This window comes from Triturus cristatus, chromosome 10, assembly GCF_964204655.1.
Source record: "Triturus cristatus chromosome 10, aTriCri1.1, whole genome shotgun sequence".
Taxonomy (NCBI): domain Eukaryota; kingdom Metazoa; phylum Chordata; class Amphibia; order Caudata; family Salamandridae; genus Triturus; species Triturus cristatus.
Window position 1 is genome coordinate 1136617990 of NC_140593.1, and position 21174 is coordinate 1136639163.

Genomic DNA, 21174 nt, shown 5'->3' on the forward strand with positions numbered 1-21174 from the left:
TTTGACTAACTTCCTGAAGAACACTTGAGTATAGCCTAATAGTTTGTATTCCCTGGATGTGGCCACCAGTGAATGGGGAATAGTCCTCAACATGCTAAATGAAGGCGAGTGGGACAGGGATTCGCCTGACAACTACTAGAGTCCTGACCTCAGAGGGATTGTGTTCTTGCTTTTGAATGTCATATACCCTTGCAAATGTAGAGTTAGAAATAAAATACTTCTTTTTATACAATAGCAAGTTTTTGACTGAACATTAATTTATTGTTCATACTGTTTGCACTTTGAGTCGTGTTCACTGACCTGTATCTATAATCTCCCCCTCGAGGGAGCCTTGACTGCTTGACCACAGCTACCATGTGAGTCAAGTGCAGACTGGGGACTCGGCCCAGTTAATCGGGATTCATAGGAGGTCGAGCCCTGGGGCATCAGGAGTAAAAGGCCTCAACCCCCATGGTTCGTCCTAGTAACCCCTGTGTGCCCCTTGGCCCTCTGAAAGGGTTTCTGACAGGGGAACACAGGCCATTGCCCGAGGTGGTGCTCTCCCCTGATAAAAATAAATCCCTGGCTCTAGTATAGTATAGCCCTGCCTTGAGAGCGATTACAAGTTTGCTAGGTATAAACTAACCCAGTTCTTCCGTAGCCTCCGTCATACCTTTTTTTGCCAATGCATGAAGGCTGGAATTGACTATCACTTGTCGTGAGATGAAAACTTTTTTTTTACCTTATGCAGGCTTTGTGAAAGTTGGAGGCTTTGACGAGTTGCAGACTTTATACTTTAAGGCCATCCCCAAAATTCGTCCTGAGAACAGCAGCTGTGGTTTGCCAAGGGAGGATGCCTTCCACCTCTTCCGTGATCCAGTCACTTCTGATCTTCCCTGGCCGGGTGTGTTGGTGGGAATGACCATTCCTTCACTGTGGTACTGGTGTACAGATCAGGTATTTACAAAAAGACTACAACTGCTACAGTGAATATCCCTGCACTTTCTTTGTAAGAGGTATAGATAATGTGTGCACACACAGCTTTTTCTATAAAGTCACAAGCTGTTTTCATTTGTAACAGCACAAAAGGTGATGAATGTAATGCTTGATTCAGCCGCTGGTATTTACTCTCAGCCGCATTCCATTTCATCATGTTGTAGATTATAAACAGGGACCAGCAATTTTTAAATCAATTTTGGTCCTATCCCACAAGGGATATTCCAAACCAAACTGCCAGGCTAGTTCCTCTCTGAATGGGAACAAAAGTAATCCTGGTCTCATCTGCAACATCTCAGTGCTACATATTCTCTTGCAATTTCCTATAATTTGCCCCAAACTTTTAATAAGCAAACATCACAATTCACATACTTTGTAGCAACTAATCTAACCCATGTTCTTTGGGCAGTTTAAAAATGTGCTAGTTTAGCACCAAAAGGTAAATAAACCAAGCACTTCAATTTCTGGTCAGGGATTGCAAGCACTATATAAATGCAATTACAAAACAATAAAAAAACAAGTGAGCTTTGGATGAACATCACCAGACACGAGTGGAATTATCATTTGTGTTTATACACGTGCAGGGAGGAGACTAGTCAAGAGATAGGACCCTCATCTACTATTGTACTTCATAACCTGGTTGGTAACTTTTACTTAAGAAAGGTTTCCAGACGGCTAGCGTTTTAAGCTGGCTGGAATAAAAGAGTGTAGCTAATTGTTCAAATTAAAAAAGAGCTTCTCAAAAGAAGTTTTTCTGGACCTAACCAGAAATTATTAGGGCTATCAACGAAGGTGTGAACTGCCTCACAGTCTTCCTGTCACTCAAAATATGACTTGGTCCTCTAATATGCAAACATCTAAAATATCAATGTTTCCAAGCAAAACGATGCTTGATCCTTGCCCCAGGTAGGCCTTTTATTTCCTCAACCTATGCACTTCACTGCTACTGTTACTGCCATAAGACTTGAGGAGAACTAGTTTACTACACTTTTGCTGCTCTCTGTGGCCCAAGAAAGCACCTAAAAACGAGTCCACCTCTTCTGAACGCTTCCAACATGCCTTGTCGTAGGGCAATCCTTTTATTCAACTGCATATCACTAGCATTTTAGGGTTCTCTTTAGATCCTGCAACTCTTGTACTTCTGATTTTAATACCTTCTACCTTCTTTCTGCATAACCCTTCTATCAAGAATGAATCACACTTCCCGCGGCATACTGTAAAGTACACATCCTCCAGTCCACATAACATGACCGTGTCTGTTGGTCCACCATTTGATGGCCCTGCGCTTGCATTATATTTTTTATGTCTCTGTAAATGATCTTACCTTATTTCTTCATTGTTTCATCTCATCTATTGACATATCTTCCCATCTGCCTGTTACATGTGCCCCTCCTTTTGTCTTTTCCCTGTTTATTTTAAGTGTACCCAATCTGCATGTTGTTTGCTAATTTCTGACCTAAGTGATGGCTTAAGAGATTTCACTGTTTATAGGTGATTGTCCAGAGGTCTCTTTCTGCAAAAAATCTCTCTCATGCCAAAGGAGGGTCACTGCTGGCGGCCTATCTGAAGGTACTACCCCTCTTCATCATGGTGTTTCCAGGAATGATCAGCCGAATCCTCTTTCCAGGTCAGAACCGTTTTTCCACAGTCTTGTCTGTCACCTTTGAGTAGCAACAATATTTTATCTGTGGCCTCCGGAATCTGGCTGTCATTGGTTAGTATACATTCTCCTTCTCAATGAATCTTTAACAGTTTTCCTCACTGGTCTTTAGATTAATCAGGACTCCCATTTTTATTGTTGCCATTCTCATTGTCTCTTGAACTCTAATAGCCATAGTGCCATTTGTTTTTTAGGACTCCATTATTTCTTCAGAGTCCCATTCTCAGTCGTCCCTTATGAATGATTTTCTTCCAAATCTTTTATTCGACTTTTTATCTGGACCTTTGCTTGTCCCTGCTTTCATGACACTTATGAACTGACAGTCTTAATTGATCTTTGGAAGTTTTCTTTCTGAATTGCCTTTAGAGAACCGCTCCTATCTACCAGAATGTAATACCTTGCCTTATTGTAGCCGGCTTTCCTCCATCAACAGTAATAGCGCAGTACAGCACACTGGAGCAAAACAACTGTGTCTAAGATAATGTTGTGTTGTGAGTGTTGGGGTTGTGAACTCATGGCAAGTTGTGTTATATTTGCATTACATAACAACATGTGGAAATGTAACACATGGCACGAGAAGTGAGTTTTCATCCTTTTATAGTATTATGTACTCTGTTATACAGATCAAGTGGCTTGTGCTGACCCAGAAGCCTGTAAGAAGATATGTGGCAACCCCTCTGGCTGCTCGGATATTGCCTATCCTAAACTGGTGATTGAGCTTCTGCCTACAGGTAAGACCTAAGCTGCAGGGCTGATTTGAGAATTCTCATTGTTATAGTCAGGGGGAAGCACACACATAGCCAGCTGTGTCTTTTCTGCAGTGCGAGCCTGCATAGGGCAGTAAGCATACACAGCCTTCCACTGTTTGATCCATAATGCGTACTACGTACTTGTTGGTCAGAAGGATCACTTGGAGCAGTAGGGATGCCCACTCTGTGGTAATCATGCTTGAAGCTGCACTTGCTTACCAGCTCTGATGCCATCTAAAGTGCCCACTAGTTATGGCTGCAAGATAAAAAAAAAGACTCTTGCAGGGCAATTAATGGTTGCAAACAAAGACCACAATCTACTGCTCTGGGTGACACTCAATGGCCAACTAAACAATCAAAGCTTGGCTGTTACATTATTTAATACGCCTAAAACATCATCTTTACACTGTATTTTGAAAGGAAATGGTTTGTTCCCATACTAAGGCTGATCTATATACTTTGGTAAGGTTTCTGGTCTGGGCAGTAAACAAGAAGTAAGACCACCGCTGCAAAGAAGTAACCTTTAAGACCGAAAAATAAGCCTGCATTACCTTTTACAGTGAAACATCAGAGGCAGCAGTGCAGCTGAACCAATTCCCATTTTCCACCTGGAAGGACAAGGAAGGGCATATTAGTTATTTTATTATAGTGACTCATGTTGACCAAAATCAGGCATTGTGCTTACATTGCCCAGAGATGGTAAATTATATAGTGAAGCCAACAGGCCAGAGTGGAGAGAGTTTCTGGATTAGCACAGATTGGCACATATAGTCCACAGAGGAATTTTCATGTATTAGTCTGAAAATAGGGACAGGAACACTCAAAGCTTTTGTGTAGGTGAAGTTAAATACTCCTTTTAACGTGACACCTCTGGGCATGGCCAAGATGGCCTATGGGTGAGAGGCCCCTTCAGGTCTATCCGCTCCCTGTCGCCAGGCCCAACCGCCTGGAGCCATATAGCAGAGGGGGTGAGCCTCAAGTGCACACTGCCGCCTTATCGCACTGCCAGAGAGCTACCTGGCTGCTGCCGACCGGCGCCATAGATTGAGCGGAGCCGCAGGAGCCGAGGCCTCTGCAGCAGCACACTCGAGTAAGTCGGACTCTGGCTCGTGTTACCTGGCGCAGGCAGGCAGGAGCCACAGGTGCTTCGGCCGGGGTACTCCCCCTGGAACCACCGCCACCAGCGATGTTCGGACACGGACTCAGTCATACTCCTCAACAAAGCTGATCAGAGCGACGCAGGAGGGTGGAGCATGGGCCACTCCTGAACGCGGCCACAGTTGGATGTTGGTGATGGCATGGCAGGCCTGGAGCTAGGAATACCACGGGCCCCTGATGTGGCAGCCCACAGAACTAAAGAAAGGACAGAACAGCAATTACGCGGTAGGCACAACCCTGGGGGGAGCCAGATCATCACTAACTAGTCTTCTCTGCCAGCAGGCTTCCCAGAAGGAGAGGCCTTGTCTCCGGAGGGAGAGGGGGCCCGCAATATATCGGATTGGGATAGCCCTTCCTTGGGGCCACAGAACACTGGCAGCCGGGTCCTGATCTTCAGACGCCGCTCAGAGCCTACGACTGCACGCCCTGACTGCCCCTCCACCTACCAGGGGCCCTAGGTGCAGGCGGGCCGGTGCCCGCACACAAGCTGTGAGGAAGCTCAGTGACAGAGGCCGTGCCGGACCTTCCTGGTAGACTGAACGCCTGACCCGCTGGACCTGAGTGGGGAATGCAAAACAACAGTTGATGGACAGAATGCAGAACAATGTCATACATTCACCCCAGTACAGAGATCTGGGCCTAAATCCATAGTTTTTTTGCTCACCATGCCATTCCAGTTTGAACCCAGCCATATGCAAATCAGTCTTGAACCTGTGCCTCATGGGAACATTCCAACCCGAACTGCCGAACCAGGTCCTCCCTGGACTGGAAACAAGCATCCTAGGACCAGTTTCGGGGTTTCACCCCTTTTCAGCCAGGATAGCTTGATTCCAGTGGCATGGAGAGCACGGGACCCACGTCTGGGGATACCCGTCCCACTCGGGGTGACAAATGCAAAAACAACAGTTGATGGACAGAATGCAGAACAATGTCATACATTCACCCCAGTACAGAGATCTGGGCCTAAATCCATCGTTTTTTGCTCACCATGCCATTCCAGTTTGAACCCAGCTATATGCAAATCAGTCTTGACCCTGTGCCTCATGGGAGTTCGGTCTGGACTGTTCCCATGGGGCACAGGGTCAAGACTGATTTGCATATGGCTGGGTCCAAACTGGGGTGGCATAGTGGCCATAAAAACAATCGATTTAACCCAGATCTTTTGACTGGGGTAGAATGTTCGCATTGTCAGCATTCCGTCCATCATTTGTTTGCTGTAACACTTTTGGACCTAAGTGGGGGCCACCCGGACAAGAGATACCACCCCACTGTTTATAAGCAGGGAGGGCCCTAACAGGTAACTTCCAGCCTGAGTCATTTGGGCTCCCTTGTCTACATGTAGTGATGGGCCTGCTTTTACCCCGGTGCCTCTCTGCCTTGCCTGGCCCTTGGGCTCCCTGATCACCTCCTGGTATGGCCACCAGAAGGCAAAGAAAGAACGCAACCTTAAGGACATACTACTCAAAACCCTCTGGGCCAGGCAGGGGATGCTGTGCTGGCTACGAATACAGATGGGACTCCTGGCACCGGGGCTTTGGAGAAACCTATCACCCGCTCCTATCTGGAGGCAGTATTCACCTCTTTGCATGAGGATCTCCAGCCCTTCAAGAAGGAGCTTGCCAGCAAGCCGAAAGATGTCCGCCATGACATAGACGATCTGGGGGACAGGGTCTCAACTCTGGAGGATCACGAAGCAGGCAGAGAGGAGAAGGAAACAGAACAACTTCAACAGGAAATTCTCCGCCTCAGAGACCAACATCTGGTTCTACAGGCCCATGCTGAAGATCTGGAGAATAGATCACGCTGGAATATCATCTGCATAAGGGGTGTTCCATCCGGGGCAGAGGGATCATATATCTCCTTCGTAAAAGAACTCCTCCGATCGATACTGGAGGCCCCCCAGACCTAGACGTCAAACTAGATTGCACGCACAGAGTTGGTCCCAGGTGACCATCTACCGCCCCTCCATCCCACATATTGATGTGCGTCCATTATTTCCAGCTGAAGGGGTGCATCCTCCATCAGGCGAGTGATAAACACCCATTTCAATTTCAGGGACATAGCCCAGTCCTCTAACAAGATTTTGCAGCCATAACCCTTTAGAAGCGCAAAGCCTTCCGCCCAATCACCACCAACCTTCAAGCAGCAGGGATACAGTATTCGTGGGGGCACCCTTTCCGCCTGGTCTTCCGCCATGAGAGGAAATTACACCAGCTTCCCTCATTGGAGGAGGCGTGCCGAATACTGGATCTCAAGGATAGCTCACTGGAGCCCACGGAAGGCGGGAACCATGATTGAGACAGACAGAGAGCCCGCGGCCGGAGGGGCGCAAGATCTTCCCCTACTGAATTTCGCCCAGACCCAGAAACCATGGCCAAGAAGCTGCAGGCCATCCTAGAAATCGCTGGCTAGAGCGCATCATGAAAGTTTATGATCTGGCCCCTTTTACACCTGCTCCCCTTCCCTCCCCTTTTTTTCTTCACCTCTCTCTTCCCATGCTGTTCTATCTGCTCTGGGACTGAAAGGCTCGGGCGGGGAAGGACCACAGCCACTGACATCCCAACTTTGTGAACATACCATGAGACTGCACGACATGGACCCTGACAAACGTTATGTTGTTTCTCTTATATTGTTTATGCCAATCGGTTTGTCGGCTTATTGCTCTTTTTTGTTGGACCCGGTGACTGTTTTTATGAGCCTTTGTCACTGTCGCCTTCAATTAAGACTTTCTTACTCTCCCCCGCCCGCTTACCCTTTCCGGGGAAAGGGGGGGCTTCATTACCTACCTAGCTTGCGATGGCCTATGTCTGACCAGTTAGTGGTTCTCACCCTCAATGTAAAAGGCCTCAACCACTCTCTGAAGAGGAGCACTATTCTTTCCTATTTGGAGTACTCTGGGGGACACATTTGCTTATTACAGGAGATGCATCTTCTTCCCAAAGACGAACACAGCCTCCGCTCTAAGGCCTTCCCTCACCAGTACTTTTCATCCCTCCCTAATAAATCAGCCGGGGTCGCCATCCTGCTCTCTCGCCAATTCCGGGGAAATGTAGATTCTAAACAGGCCAAAATAAAACGTAGGATGTAAGCATAATCACTGGTGGGGGGGGGGGGGTTCTAGCTTCACTACTGTAGCCACTATCTACTCTCCCAGTGAGAGGAGGGAGACTTTTCTCTGAAGGGCAGTGACAGAGGTTTTGGGGTCCCAAGACTGCCTGGTCTTAGTAGGAGGGGACCTCAATCTAATATTCAATAACAAGTTAGACAGAGATCAGCGCAGCCCCATGGCCAAGCAGGAGCCCTTTCCACTGAGGGTGCGGGGTGGTTGAAAGATGTGTGCCTAGCTGACATCTGGAGAACTTTCCATCCACAGTCCCGAGACTACACGTATTATTTCTTTGCACACAAAACCTATGCCAGGCTGAACTACTTTCTAGGCTCGCCCGAAATCACCTCCTTAGTTCAAAGAGTCAGTATCGGACCCCGTTCCCTGTCAGACCACTCGGCTGTGGTTACTGCCCTTACAGCCCCACGAGCTGGCCTGTTCTTTAGGACTTGGCACCTGCGGGAGGGTCTGCTGCAACGCCCTTATAACACTGACCAAATCATTAAGGTGATTACCAACTATCTGGCCATCAACGACACCCCGATATCGCTGTCACAAACCTGTGGGATGCCCTAAAAGCAGTGGTCAGTGGGGAGCTCATTGCCATATCGGCCTCCGAAAATAACCTCCGTCAGGAAGAGAGGGAGCGTCTCTCCCTCCAAGTCTTGGAACTTGTACGTATTCACAAGAGGACGGGTGCCCCTAGGGTCTGGAGACAGCTAGAAGCTGCCCTGGCCCAACTAGCTGGTATTGATGTGGACAGGGCGGAATATGCAGCTCTTCGCCTCCTTCACCGATACTACGTCGGTGGCAATAGGTGTGGGCGCCTTCTCGCCAACCGACTTCGTATCCAGCAACAGGAATCCGGGTCTAAGCAATACTTGACTTCTAGGGTCAGGAATGAAGGAATGACCCACATATAGTGGAGACGTTCCGCGAATTCTATCAAGATCTCTACACAGCACAGGATCTCCCAGCTGATGCTGCAATGGCATACCTACGGGAGGCACACACCTTTACTCTGATGCGAGAACAAGCGGCTGAATTAGATCGCCCCATCCGTATAGAGGAGGCCGTCTCCTGCATAGCTCACCAGAAATCATCCAAATCTACGGGCCCTTATGTCTTTCCCTCCATTTTCTATAAGACTTTCTGCCAGATCCTGGCACCTCTTCTCACACGACTGTTCAACGCTATAGTGACCTCGTCATCCTCCCCTCATCTATGTCTATGGCGTCCCTCGTGGTGATTCCCAAGCCAGAGAAGGATAAAACACACTGTTCCTCGTATAGGCCGATCTCCCTCCTGAATGTCAATCTAAAACTCTTTACAGGCATCTTAGCTGCTCGTCTTATTCCCCTACTACCGGGCCTTATAGACCTGAACCAAGCGGGATTCGTCCCACAACAACAATGCAGTGATAATACGAGACTGATTCTTCACCTTATCGACAAGGCCCAACGATACAACCAAGAGAGGATGCTACTGGCCGTAGACCCTGAGAAGGCGCTTGATACGGTCCACTGGCTTGATCTCGCGGCCACCCTAAAACACTTTGGTCTTGGGGATCGTTTTAGGGGGTGGATTCTCAGCAGTTACGATTGACCCACTGCAGTAGTCTTGGTCAATGGCAACTCCTCTGTCCCATGTTCGCATTCGCAAGGGTACTCTGCAGGGGTGCCCTTTGTGACCCATGGCTTATAGAGCACTAGCTAACCCCTATACGCAGATGATGTCCTAGCAACTCTAGAGGCACCTTCTACCTCTTACCTACTTTCCTTGATGAACTGAAGGCATTCGGCCAGGCAGCCGTATTTAAAATGAACATTCATAAATCGCAGGCTCTCAACCTGACCCTACAGCCACGCACGCTGGACGCCCACCAACAGGCCTTTCCTCTTCAATGGTCCCCGACATCTATTCCCTACTTGGGGCTTCAAATCACACCCACAATTTGGGCAACAGTAGCCCTCAATTATCACATTCTGACCCATCAGGTTAGGTCTGACCTCTGTCACTGGCGGCCGTATTCAGTCTCCTGGTTTGGAAGGATTGCAGCAGTGAAAATGGAGATTTTACCTCTGGTTTTATTCCGTTTCCAGGTCCTCTCATTCGAGCCTACCCCTGACACGCTGCGTTCTTTCCAGGAGGAACTTAACTGCTTTGTTTGGGCTGACAAACATCCTCGCCTGCGTAGAGTTCTTAGCTACAGACCTCCCCTTGAGGGCGGCCTGGGGCTTCCAGACCTTTCCTGATATTACCAGGCTACCCAACTCAGGGTCTTCGCGGAATGGTCCAGTGCTGAGTCCGAAAAACACTGGATTTTCATGGATAGGGCTTTGGCAGAGAGCCTCTGTAGAGAATCCCATTCCTTCCTAAGCACGCCCGACCCAAAATCGTATATCTCGCCTTGATCACCAAGTCCTCATTGGCCATCTGGGACAGACTGGTGACATGGGCGGGTCTTCCGTCTTTTCCTCCCCACTGATGCCTATAGTGGGGAACCATGACTTCACACCAGCTTTGACTGACCCAGCGTTCCACTTATGGAATCGAGCAGGTTGCAGATCCGTCGGCCACTTATTTGATACAGAGGGACCGATTGCCTTTGAGACTTTCCACTCTGACCACTCAATGCCTGAAAGCGAGTGCTGGCACTATATCCAAATTTGTCACTAGGTAACACACACCTCAGTATGCCCAGGAGCACAACGTCACCTCACCCTGTTTGAGCGCTGGCTGCTTTCCAGCTCGTCTAACACACGCCGCAATTGAACCGCCTCTTAAGCCCTACGGATTCGTCACTTAAATACACTGGCCAGAAACGCTGGGAGTCAAGAGATAGGACAGGAACTGACATCAAGAGAGTGGGGAGACATTTATTACTGTGCACGTCATACCGCCCACAACGTGCCCGGAACTGAAACAGCGAGAAAGACTGTAACATACTGGTATCTCACACCCACCGACTGCATAAATATAAACTAGATCACCGGAGTGGTGGCGCCAATACGGGTCCCCAAGCACACTCCTACAAATTCTATGGAAATGCCCAAAGTTGACATCCTATTGGGCACAGGTTCTTAGCGATATTGATACCCACCTTGACACAGAACTCCCCAGTTTCCCTGCCTACATCCTCCTAGGCCTCCCAAATGCACTCACCTTACCACTTAAATCTCGCTGCGGCAGACCGATTGGGTTGGCACTAGGTGTAGCCTTGCAAACCATCCTGTCGAATGGGGGCACAGGACATATTTTAACATGCGAGGGATGGTTACACGGACTGTGGTACACAATGGGGATGGAGCAAATAACTCTTACAATAGCAAACCAAGGCACAAAATTCTCTAAGCTGTGGCACGTTAGAGTTCTGTGACCTTACCTGCCCCAAGTATCTGCAACTCCTCCCCTTGTCCGAGGACCCTACAGACACTGCTTAGGAGGTCCTCATTCTGGGCCAGACTAGGTAGATGACAGTGTTATCACTTCATTTTGGTTTTTGTCCCATAGGGTCCAGGGTTGGGGAGGGAGGGAGTTGGGAGTAACTGCACATTCATAAGCACTGTTGTCTGTTGATTACAGGCCCTGCTAGGCTACTGTTTTCTGTTGTGAATTAATTATAAAGAAATCTAAACCATAAAGTGACACCTCTTTGCCATGGTCAGGAGTTTAGTTACAGCATTAACATGCACATTTGGAAGAGTCTACAGAATGGAACTGCAAGTATCACATCAACAGTGACACCTGTTAGCCAAGGTGATCACACACATATCCTGTGGGAGGAAACGCCATGTGTTGCTGTTAAAATGTCACCAAATGAGGCAACAAGTGCTGCTGAAGTACTGCTCTGGCCTTTGGCACAGGGGGATCCAATTACTGGTCTTACATTGACTCTGATGGCCAGACCAAACTCCTTGCAAGTTTTGAACCAAGTACTGATTTCGCAGTGACATGGTTGACAGTGTTGCTAAAGTCACTGGTGAATAAGTGCTGCTGGCCAAGATAGGACAGCAAGATAACGAAGTCCTTAGACCCTGTTCAGGGCGGCCACAGAGCACACAGGGGTTATGCTTGGACCGTGGTGGTTGAGGTTCTTTGCCAGGAATTTCCTGGGCATGTCCTACTAAGGCTCTGCAAACTATGCCAAGCACAACCCCTTCTGCACTTGATTCTCAGGGATGTGATGGTGAGTAGGCACAGGCTTCTCAGGGAGGTAGTGTGGGTGGCACAGGGTCAGAAGTCAACAATACACCAACGGACACTATACGTTCACTTTCCAACCCACTGCTTGATTTTTAGTAAAATGAAGTTGTTTTTAATTACACAGTAATATTAAATACTGCACAATTCAACATAGGACATAAGCCTTTGCCCCTGATGCCACTTCTCTCTTGTGCCGCTGCACCCGATGAGCCCTCTCATGATTTACCGTTGCCATGGGACTCCAAAAGGCCACCTTGTCCAGTGATTAGAGCAAAAGCATGAACTAGACATGGGTGCATTCTCAAATGCCCCCCTTAACTCAAATATGCAATCAGTTCAATTTGTTTCAAGTCTCTTCTACTTGATAGTGTAGTGAGTAAAGTGGGAGTTTGTGGTGCACCACTTGGACAGCCTGCCTGCAAGCAATGCTACAGTGAGCCCACCTCAGGGACCACCATGTAGGACAGGCACAGCCGCGTCCCTGTGCACGCAGCTTCTTCGCTCTAACTACAAGGTGCAGTGGCTGTGGCGCTTGGAGCGTAGATGCAGCCCAGGCTGCTGCGGCGCCGTTCAACTGCAAAGCAAGTTTGGACACTTGACCAGGCCAGTATAGGTAGTTGCAGCCGTGACAGGGTTAATATTGTCAACATGTCACATGTGGGCCAAAGTGGGTTGATTCAGGCAGTTGTAAATCTGAACAGGCCGTTGTCAGCTTTTTTTTCGCACTGATGTCAACCAGCAGCTGCAGCCCAACTGAACCAGAGATCAGGCAGTTTTAGTCTCAATGGGGGAGATGCCGTTGCACAGCAGACATTCTGACAACCTGATAGTAAGGTAGTTTTGACAGGGTCTCCATCAGGAATAAGGTATAGATGCAAATCAATCATTCAATCATAAGGTGACAGCTGATATATACATAGTGTCTTCCCAGTAGGTCTGAGATGCGAGTTACGGTGCCTCTAACATTTGTCTAAAAAAAGAAAAAAGGATTGAAGACTCCCCTTGGTACTCAGAAAACAGCCAGAAAGTTACGAGATTTGAAATCCCTCTAGCGCTACGCAAGGTACCAATTTCTCATTCAGGCAGAGAAGACAAGTGATGCGCTTACTTGCCTTTGCATATCTGGACCCACAGGACAGATGCTATATATATCAGCTTTCTCCTTCTGTTTGAGATATATCTATACCTTTGTCCTAATGAATACCCCATCAAAGTCACCTTACAATTAGGGATTGAAACGTTGAGGATTATAAACAATTAGGTGGAATTTTGCATTATCATTCCATCTGTACAGAGTATACATTTTATAGGCCGCCATTGTATATCTCAAGTGTACCTGAGCTATTTTTAGTTGCTGTGTCGCATTTTTGCTGCTATCTCACAAGCTCTGCAAGTGCACTATGCACTGTTTTCTAGGTGCACCTTGATCAAGTGTGATTTATCCTGTATATAATGTTTGTAATAGTATGACCACTTTGTTGAATTACAATTGATTTAATTAATAAGCATATCTTGTTTTGATGTTTATTTAAAGGAAATAACTATTGGAGCAGGAGTAAATCCCATTCTCTGATTTAAGGCATAAAGTTATAAAAACACTTTAGCGTTCCTTCCCTCTCTCACTTCCCTCACTCATACAGACCCTCAGCTCCTCAAACAGAAGGTGCAGCCTTCTAGTGACGTCGCCTCGCCTCTCGGAGACTCGCTGTCAGGCACATCACCCCGGGTCATACTGTAGTTTATCAAGTGCTCTGCGAGGCACTCCCATCCCTCATCTTGAAGGACATATAACTGGAACAAAGTGGGGCGGTTTGGGTCGTACATTTATACACAACTTCTAGACAGGGGATGTAAATCATATGTATGAAATATCAGTGCGAGATTATTGCACCTGGCTGTGATCAACCTCTGTGAATCAGAGATAGACAAAAGGGCAAGAAGATCTAGAAACATTCTCACCTATTACAACAAAAACTGCAGTCCCACGCTGCAGGCCTTTCATCAACCAAATGGCAGTGCTCAGGAATAACTAATCAGTAACTGCTAACAAAAATCCTAATTGAGTTTCTGAAGGAATCTCTGTCTCCATCCTCCTCACTTCAGAGTCCGGATCTCCACCCTCAAGCCACAGGAATGCAGGCAATAGACTTCTACTCTCTGGGGAAGCTGTCTTCATCCCCCATCTTGTGCTACACCAATCCATGGGCATTGAAAATGTATCCCACTGGCCTCAGTATTCAGGTTCACTCACACACAGAGCCGTACTACTGGACATGAGTGACATATATACACCCACACGAATTGAGAAACCCAAATGATGCCAGTGCAAGGTTCTGTGCCCGTACACAGCAGCAAACCTTTACTCAAGTGGTGACTGTAGGCCACACTTTAAGTGACACAGCTAAAAATAGGGTCACATTATCAATCAATAAAAACACAGTATGCTGCCAGCACATCTTTATGTGATATACCGAGGTCAGGGACAATAGTCCTGCATCATCTATGAGGACACACAGGATGTGCCCCTCCATGTCACAGGATGAGCCTAGGGCCTTGTATAGTCAGAGATAGGTATTGGCCTTTGTGCAGATTATAAGATAATGGTGATATAAGGACCAAATAAAATGTCAGGACACCAAAAATACATGCAGTCAGGAACTCAAGGAAGGGAAGCAAGCCTTGTAAGGAATGGCCTGATTTTGCATGATCAACCCCAAGTTTCTGGGCTGATGCTGCTGATTTTTCGACTCTGGAAGTGCACTGAGCCCTGCCAAACAGGCCTCAGTGCCAGTCCTCTGACCCTTAATAGATATATGTCTTATTTGTTCACACACTATTGGCATTAGGTAACTTACTTATAAGTTCTTCGTTTATGGTACCAGGGGTAACCAGAGCTTGTACGTTTAAGTGTCTCTTGTGGAGCGCCGCACTTATTGTGCCAACATGAGTGTGATAAAACAAAGTATGACACCCAGCCTGCCATTGCTGGCTGGCAGAGCAGTCTTTTGATGGCTAAATCGACTTTGCCATTTAAAATAATAGCAAAGCCCAACCTCCTTATTAATATATGATAGCCTTCTGCCCTCCTGGAGGGAGGTGTGATCAACATACAGGAAGGATCTCAAAGGGCCTGCCATTGGAAGAGGTGTGGCCCCTCTCTGGCAGAAAGGCCAAACGGTGTTAGCCCAAAAGGAGCGATTGAAAGGGAAAGCTGCCTTTGAAGAGCAAATGGTGGACACTCACAAGAGGGATTGCTCTTTTCTTCTTGCAGACAGGTTGGCATCAGGGACAGTGAGGGGGAAGCTGCAGCCCAACCATTTTTGTTCCATCGGTGTGTAGCCCCCAGATAGCCACACCTTCGGGATGGGTTAGGGAGCTCCACGTGCCAAGAGAAGGGTTCTGCCATGTTGGGAGTGCACAAAATGATGCATCCATGGCTAGTTAGATGCCACACTTCACATGAAGTCACTATGCGGGAGGGGAACTGGTAGCCCATTGGCTAGTAGTCGCTGCAACCCCAAAGAGCACAACCTGGACATAAAAAGTGGCACACCTAGCACCCAAACCCCAGATCACATCCGTTCTTAAGAGAGGGCCGATGAAGGACTGCTCTGGGAGCAAAGAGAGGCTGCACCAAAGACTTCACTGCACCTGATCCTCCTCTTTAGGCTGACAAAGAGAGGACTGTACATGTGGTGCCCTACTCAAGGAAAGGTCCCCTTGAGCCACCGACAAAAGAAATGACTCCAAGAATCCGTTGACTGGCTTCCTGTTACAGCTACAGGGCCTCAAAAGCTGAAGAATCCTGCCTAGGTGAGCTGGTGGCCAAGAACACCTGACCGATACTCACTGCGAAAGTGCAGCCTGGGAGGCAGAGTTCTAACCCTCAAAGTTTGCACTGGAGTCTAATGGACCCCTGAGAGTCGTCGGAGTGCAGTTTATGTTGCCCAGCAAGAAGTTATTACCAGTTTAGGGGAACCCCTGGTTTCGCTGTAACTGGAGATCACTAAACCAGTGGCAACTCGATTTTTGCTAGACTTCAAAGGACATCGAACCCAGTGGCCAAGGTGACCCCACTATGTTTGTGGACCGCAGAGTAGCACCAGGAACACCCAAGTCACTGGACTAGCATCCTGGCTGTTTGCACATTGAGCCTGGAACTGGACTACAATGACTCCGAGGTAACTATCCAACTAAGTCTCTTTGGCCCTGGTGACTGGCTCGCCGCCCGAGTTGGTCACCCAAAGTGGGCCGGAGTAGTAATTTACAACTTTATAAAAGTGTTCCCAAGTTTACTGCTTCACGGTCCATTGTAGTGATTTATTGTTCCTTTGGAAATTCATATCTCCAGGAAGCTCCCATGGATTTTTTTCATTCAGGTGTCTATTTAGAGATAACATTATAACCTATTTTTAAAATTGGGTGTTGGATTTTTACTAAGTCTTGTTACTTTGTTATTCAACTGTTTTGATACTTCTTAATGCTTAACACTTCTTCTTTTGATAAAGCCTGACTGCTACCTAGGGTGTAGCTAAGGTTTTTCAAACAAATCTCACTGGACCCAGTACAAGTAGTGAGTTTATTATACAGTGAGGTCACCCAACCACACAGTACAATAAACTGCTTTCCTCACAAGCCTGTATACTATGCAGGAGGTATTCCCATCTCAAAACAAGTCATTTTCCTTCAGTGGTGCAAGGTGATCTAGTCTAGGAGTGGAGCTGAAAAAAGAATGTCTGTGTGATGTAGATGGAAGTACTGCTTTTACTGTGACTCTCAGTTGTTGGGGCAAGAATACTGCTGGCAATGGCCAAAGGAAATGTTATTACAGAGATGCTTGTCGGCTCAGGCTAGACATACTCTTAAGTAAGTGGGGTATGTAAACTGAGTACCTCTATTACAGTGGCATGTGTTTGCTACATTAAGAAGTGCTGCCCGAAAGGGGCATTAAAAGATTGGTAGAAGCCTACCATCCAGCCAGTTTACATAGAACCTGGCCTCCAACCCCCTAGCAGGGGAAAGCCTGGTGTGTTGTGAGACCAGGCCTGTATAGTGGGCACATGTACCTTCAGTGTCATTGTAGCATATACAATGAAGGCAGAGCAGAATGCTGAGCTGTAGCCGTGTTTTTTGGCCATCCTCAACAAAGCAGGAGTTGATTTTAAAAATACCAAAACCATTAGCCCACATGCACGGAGTGTTTTCTCTTTAGGTGTCCTGGCCATTGATTGCTTTCAGAGCCTGATCTGCCATGCGTCAGAATGTGGTCTTCGGCAGAGTAATTCTGTGGGGACGCCCTGCCCTAAATTGACTGGGTGACCTCCACTATGACTCGGCAGTGCTGTGGAGAATGTCTGGGTGATGTAGATGGAAGTACTGCTTTTACTGTGACTCTCACTTTGTGGGCTGAGAATACTGCTGACAATGGCACATACTCTTAAGTAAGTGGGGTATGTAAAATGAGTACCTCTATTACAGTGGCATGTGTTTGCTACATTAAGAAGTGCTGCCAGAAAGGGCCATTAAAAGATTGGTAGCAGCCTACCATCCAGCCAGCTTACAAAGAACCTCGCCTACAACCCCCTAACAGAGTAAAGCCAGGTGTGTTGAGAGACCAGGCCTGTCTAGTGGGCACCTGTACCTTCAGTGTCATTGTAGCATATACAATGAAGGCTCAGCAGCATGCTGAGCTGTGGACATGTTTTTTGGCCATGCTCAACAAAGCAGGAGTTGATTTAAAAAATGCCAAAACCATTAGCCCACATGCACAGAGTGTTTTCTCCTAATGTGTCCTGGCCATTGAATGCTCTCAGAGCCATGCATCACAATGTGGTCCTGAGCAGAGTAATTCTGTGGTGGACGCCCTGCCCTAAATTGCCCAGGGTGACCTCCACTATGGCTTGGCAGTGCTGTGGAGAATAGGAGCCCAGGTCAAGGGTTTCAACTAGCGGAAACCACTCAGTTCGTCCACTTCTAAGTCAGTTATCTTCTGTTTTTTTGCAGATATTCTGCCAACCTTTAAATAACCCTCAAAATCTAGTAGTTCCTGTTGGAGATAAGACTGAGCACCACTTTAACAACTGCAAAGGTTGGTGGTTGCTGTTCACCATAGCTGGAAAGCCAAGTGAACAAGTTACTAACTTTCAGTAACATACTTTCTGGTAGATACTCTATCTAACTGCAAATTCCTCTTCTTGCTGTAGAAAATTCAAAGCAGTGCTCCTGCACGACTGTAGGTGGTGCCACGTTGATGTCATTCAGTTTCAGAAGTGATAATCGGAGCTGCAAATAAGCACTACCCATGCCTGTTGGACTTCAGTTTCTTTCATTAATCCGTCCACATCCTCAGGCGCAGACCATACTGAACTACTGAAAAACCAGTGTGCAAATTCCTCAATTGGGATATTTCTAGATGGAAGTAACAATATGACAGAACGGGGAGTTGGAAGGGGGGGTCAGGAATCTGCAGTTAAAGTATCTACCAGAAAAACTACTACCAAAGGTAAGTAACTTGTTCTTCTGATGGATACTTCTAACCGCAGATGCCTCACCTTGTGAATAGATACCAAAGTAGCACCTCCCAAAGTGGTGGATCTGTTTAATGGCTTACACTAAGAAATCCTGCTGGAACAAGCATTCAAAGTGCCCATGTTAACAGACCTGACTGTTGAGGCAGAAGGTCTTCGTGAACATTTGCAGCAGTACCCACACAGCTGCCGAACAAATATCCAGGGCTGGCACTCCCAATGGCAAGGCAAGTATAGCAGACTTGGCTCTAGTGGGATTTGTTTATTGGCCTTCTGAAGGCTGGTTCTTAGCCAATTCATACCAGATCTTAATGCAGAGGACCGCCAATTGAAAGATAGTCTGTTTCTGCACTGCCTTGACCTTCTTTGCCCAAGAGAATCCCACAAGGAGCTGATCATCCACCATGATACTATAAGTGTAAAAGGTGAACGCTCTCTTGGACCCAGTCGATGAAGGGATGAGGCTGAGCAAAGAAGGTTGGCAGAGTGATGGCTAGTCTAAGGTGAAAAGGCATCACCAATTTTTGAAGGACCGCAGCTTGCATCCTTAGCACCAGTTTGCCTGGGAGAAAGGTGATATAAGTAGGCTGGAGAGAAAGTTCACTCACCTGGCATGCAGATGATCACTACCAGGAAGACCGTTTTCAAGGTGAGTAAGCGCAATGAACAGCTGTGCATTGGTTCAAAAGGTGTATGCATCAGAAAAATGAGGAATAAAATGTAACTCCTACTGCAGCATTACAAAGGGTGATGGTGGAAACATATTGTTTCAAACCTTTCAGAAATCACATCTCAACTGATGATTTGAACAATGATAGTTGATCAAGCAAACATAAAGAGGCTGAAAGAGTTGGCAGGTAACCTTTAACTGTGACCAAAGCAAGGGCTTGCTAGGCCAAAAGCAAAGCAAACAAGACACCCAACCGTTTTGCCTGAAACAAGTCTAACAGTCAGTACAGATTTAGTCAAAGGACACATGGACGCCAGGATGACATCAGCGGTCAACAAACTTTGGAGGAAGATCAAAGTAATTCAACTGCTGCCACTATATCTCCACACATGGAGGTGCAGAGTGCACAGGCTGGTGTGCAAGACCATGCCCTGCTGCTGTGAAAGGAGATCCTCCCACAGTGGAGGTTAATCGCAGGGTGTTGGAAATTGGTTCTCTAGCAGGCAGAGGAATGCACCCTGTTCAAGTAGGGACCACAATCCCCTGTCAGGGTAGTCAAATACAAACCCTAAATTAAGCTGTGCTCACCCTCTGGTAGCTTGGCTCAGAGCAGTCAGGCTTAACTTAAGAGGCAATGCGTAAACTATTTGTGCAACACTTGAAACAGTAAAACTGTGAAAACATCGCACAAAAATAATCCACACCTAATTAGAAAAATAGAGCTTTTAATAATGAACAGTACGCGCCAAGCCTTCACGCCGGCTGCCTGCCCCTGCCGACCCTTGGTCCGCCTGAGTCAATTTGTCAACTTCCCACTGTGGGGTCTGGTTGTGGGGACTTTGGGAATCCGCGACTCCATGGGGCGGTCACCGACAGATCGGCGAAGGCCCCTGCCACCCAGACAAAAATAGATCGCTTCACCACCTCGGAGGCGGGGGCAACCGGGGGTGTGGCTGAACAGGAAGCTCCTCCGTCCACGGATTTGGCCACCATTCTCTAGGCCATCCATGCATCCCAGACCTCGGTGGAGGGCAAGATCGCAGAAGTGCGAGTAGACCTGACTCTCTTCCGGCAGGACCTCCAAAACGCAACTGCCCGGATTAAAGAGACTCAAACCCGTATCTCCACTGTAGAGGATGACGTCCAGCAACTTCAGGGACAGGTGGCCCGTCTTCAGTCGCACACTCAGGAATTGCATAATCGGGCGGAGGATGCCAAAAACAGATCCTGACGCAACAACCTCCGCCTGGTGGGCTTCCCGGAGGGAGGGGAGCAGGGCCGTGCGGTGGACTTCCTGGAGAAGTGGCTGCGGTCGTGGGTCCCTGAGGGCTCTCTCTCTCCTTGGTTCACGATTGAGTGGGCCAACCGGTCCTTGGCCCCAAACCGGTGCCAGTGCGCCTCCCCGCCCAGTCATAATGCAGGTTCTTAATTTCAAGGACCGCGACGCCATCCTGTCTGAAGCCCGCAAGCAACAACGGCTTCACTATGAAAATCGTGCAATCATGATCTTCCCGGATTACACCCGCGAGGTCCAGGGCCAGCGTCGCTCCTTTGGGGAGGTCAAGCAAAAGTTGAGGGCACTTAAATCCAGTATCAGCTCCTCTTCCCGGCTCGCCTGCGAGTGGTGTTCGATAACAAGACATTGTTCTTTGACAACCCGGCGGAGGCCTGGACCTGGGCAACGGAGGAGCGCCCTCTGAGGGCTGATGACCAAACCCTGGGCTTGGGGGGAGCGGAAGGCGGACTTGGTCGTATCACTCCCTTTGCACCTCAGCCTCAACGTAACCGCTCCCGCGGGCACCGTGGGCAGAGACGGGCCCGCTCAGACTCCCCGCCAGGACCCTCGGCTGGGAGGCGCTCTGGCTCCTCCGGCCGCCTGGACGGCGGAGGTGCTTCACCCCAGTCTTCAATGATTGACCTCCCTGACACGGACCTCTCACATAGCCCGATGCTCCTGAAGGACCCTGCCTGAGCAGGTCTCTGCCCGCTGGGCCTGGCCCCGCGGCCGGAGACAGCGCTCTAACTCAGAACATTTCCTATTTCCAGATGGACTCGTCTACACACATCCGGACATGAGGAGGGGTCCTCCATGCTTCCCCATTCCCAAGCGTTTTAGTTTGGTT

At 48.0% G+C, this 21174-nt stretch overlaps 1 protein-coding gene and 1 long non-coding RNA gene across 6 annotated transcripts in view; one reads left to right on the top strand and one right to left on the bottom strand.

The window, feature by feature from the left end:
* LOC146796748 (uncharacterized) overlaps positions 1–21174 on the bottom strand; it is a 276266-nt gene that overhangs the window by 193910 nt on the left and 61182 nt on the right. For both annotated transcript variants that reach the window (XR_014969663.1, XR_014969664.1), the window contains exon 2: positions 3936–3992. This is a non-coding gene — a long non-coding RNA (uncharacterized LOC146796748). The remainder of the gene's footprint in view (positions 1–3935; positions 3993–21174) is intronic.
* SLC5A11 (solute carrier family 5 member 11) overlaps positions 1–21174 on the top strand; it is a 226343-nt gene that overhangs the window by 154198 nt on the left and 50971 nt on the right. For all 4 annotated transcript variants that reach the window (XM_085629443.1, XM_085629445.1, XM_085629446.1 and 1 more), the window contains exons 9-11: positions 731–936; positions 2467–2602; positions 3259–3366. In XM_085629443.1, the coding sequence (XP_085485569.1) occupies positions 731–936; positions 2467–2602; positions 3259–3366 (450 nt within the window). The remainder of the gene's footprint in view (positions 1–730; positions 937–2466; positions 2603–3258; positions 3367–21174) is intronic.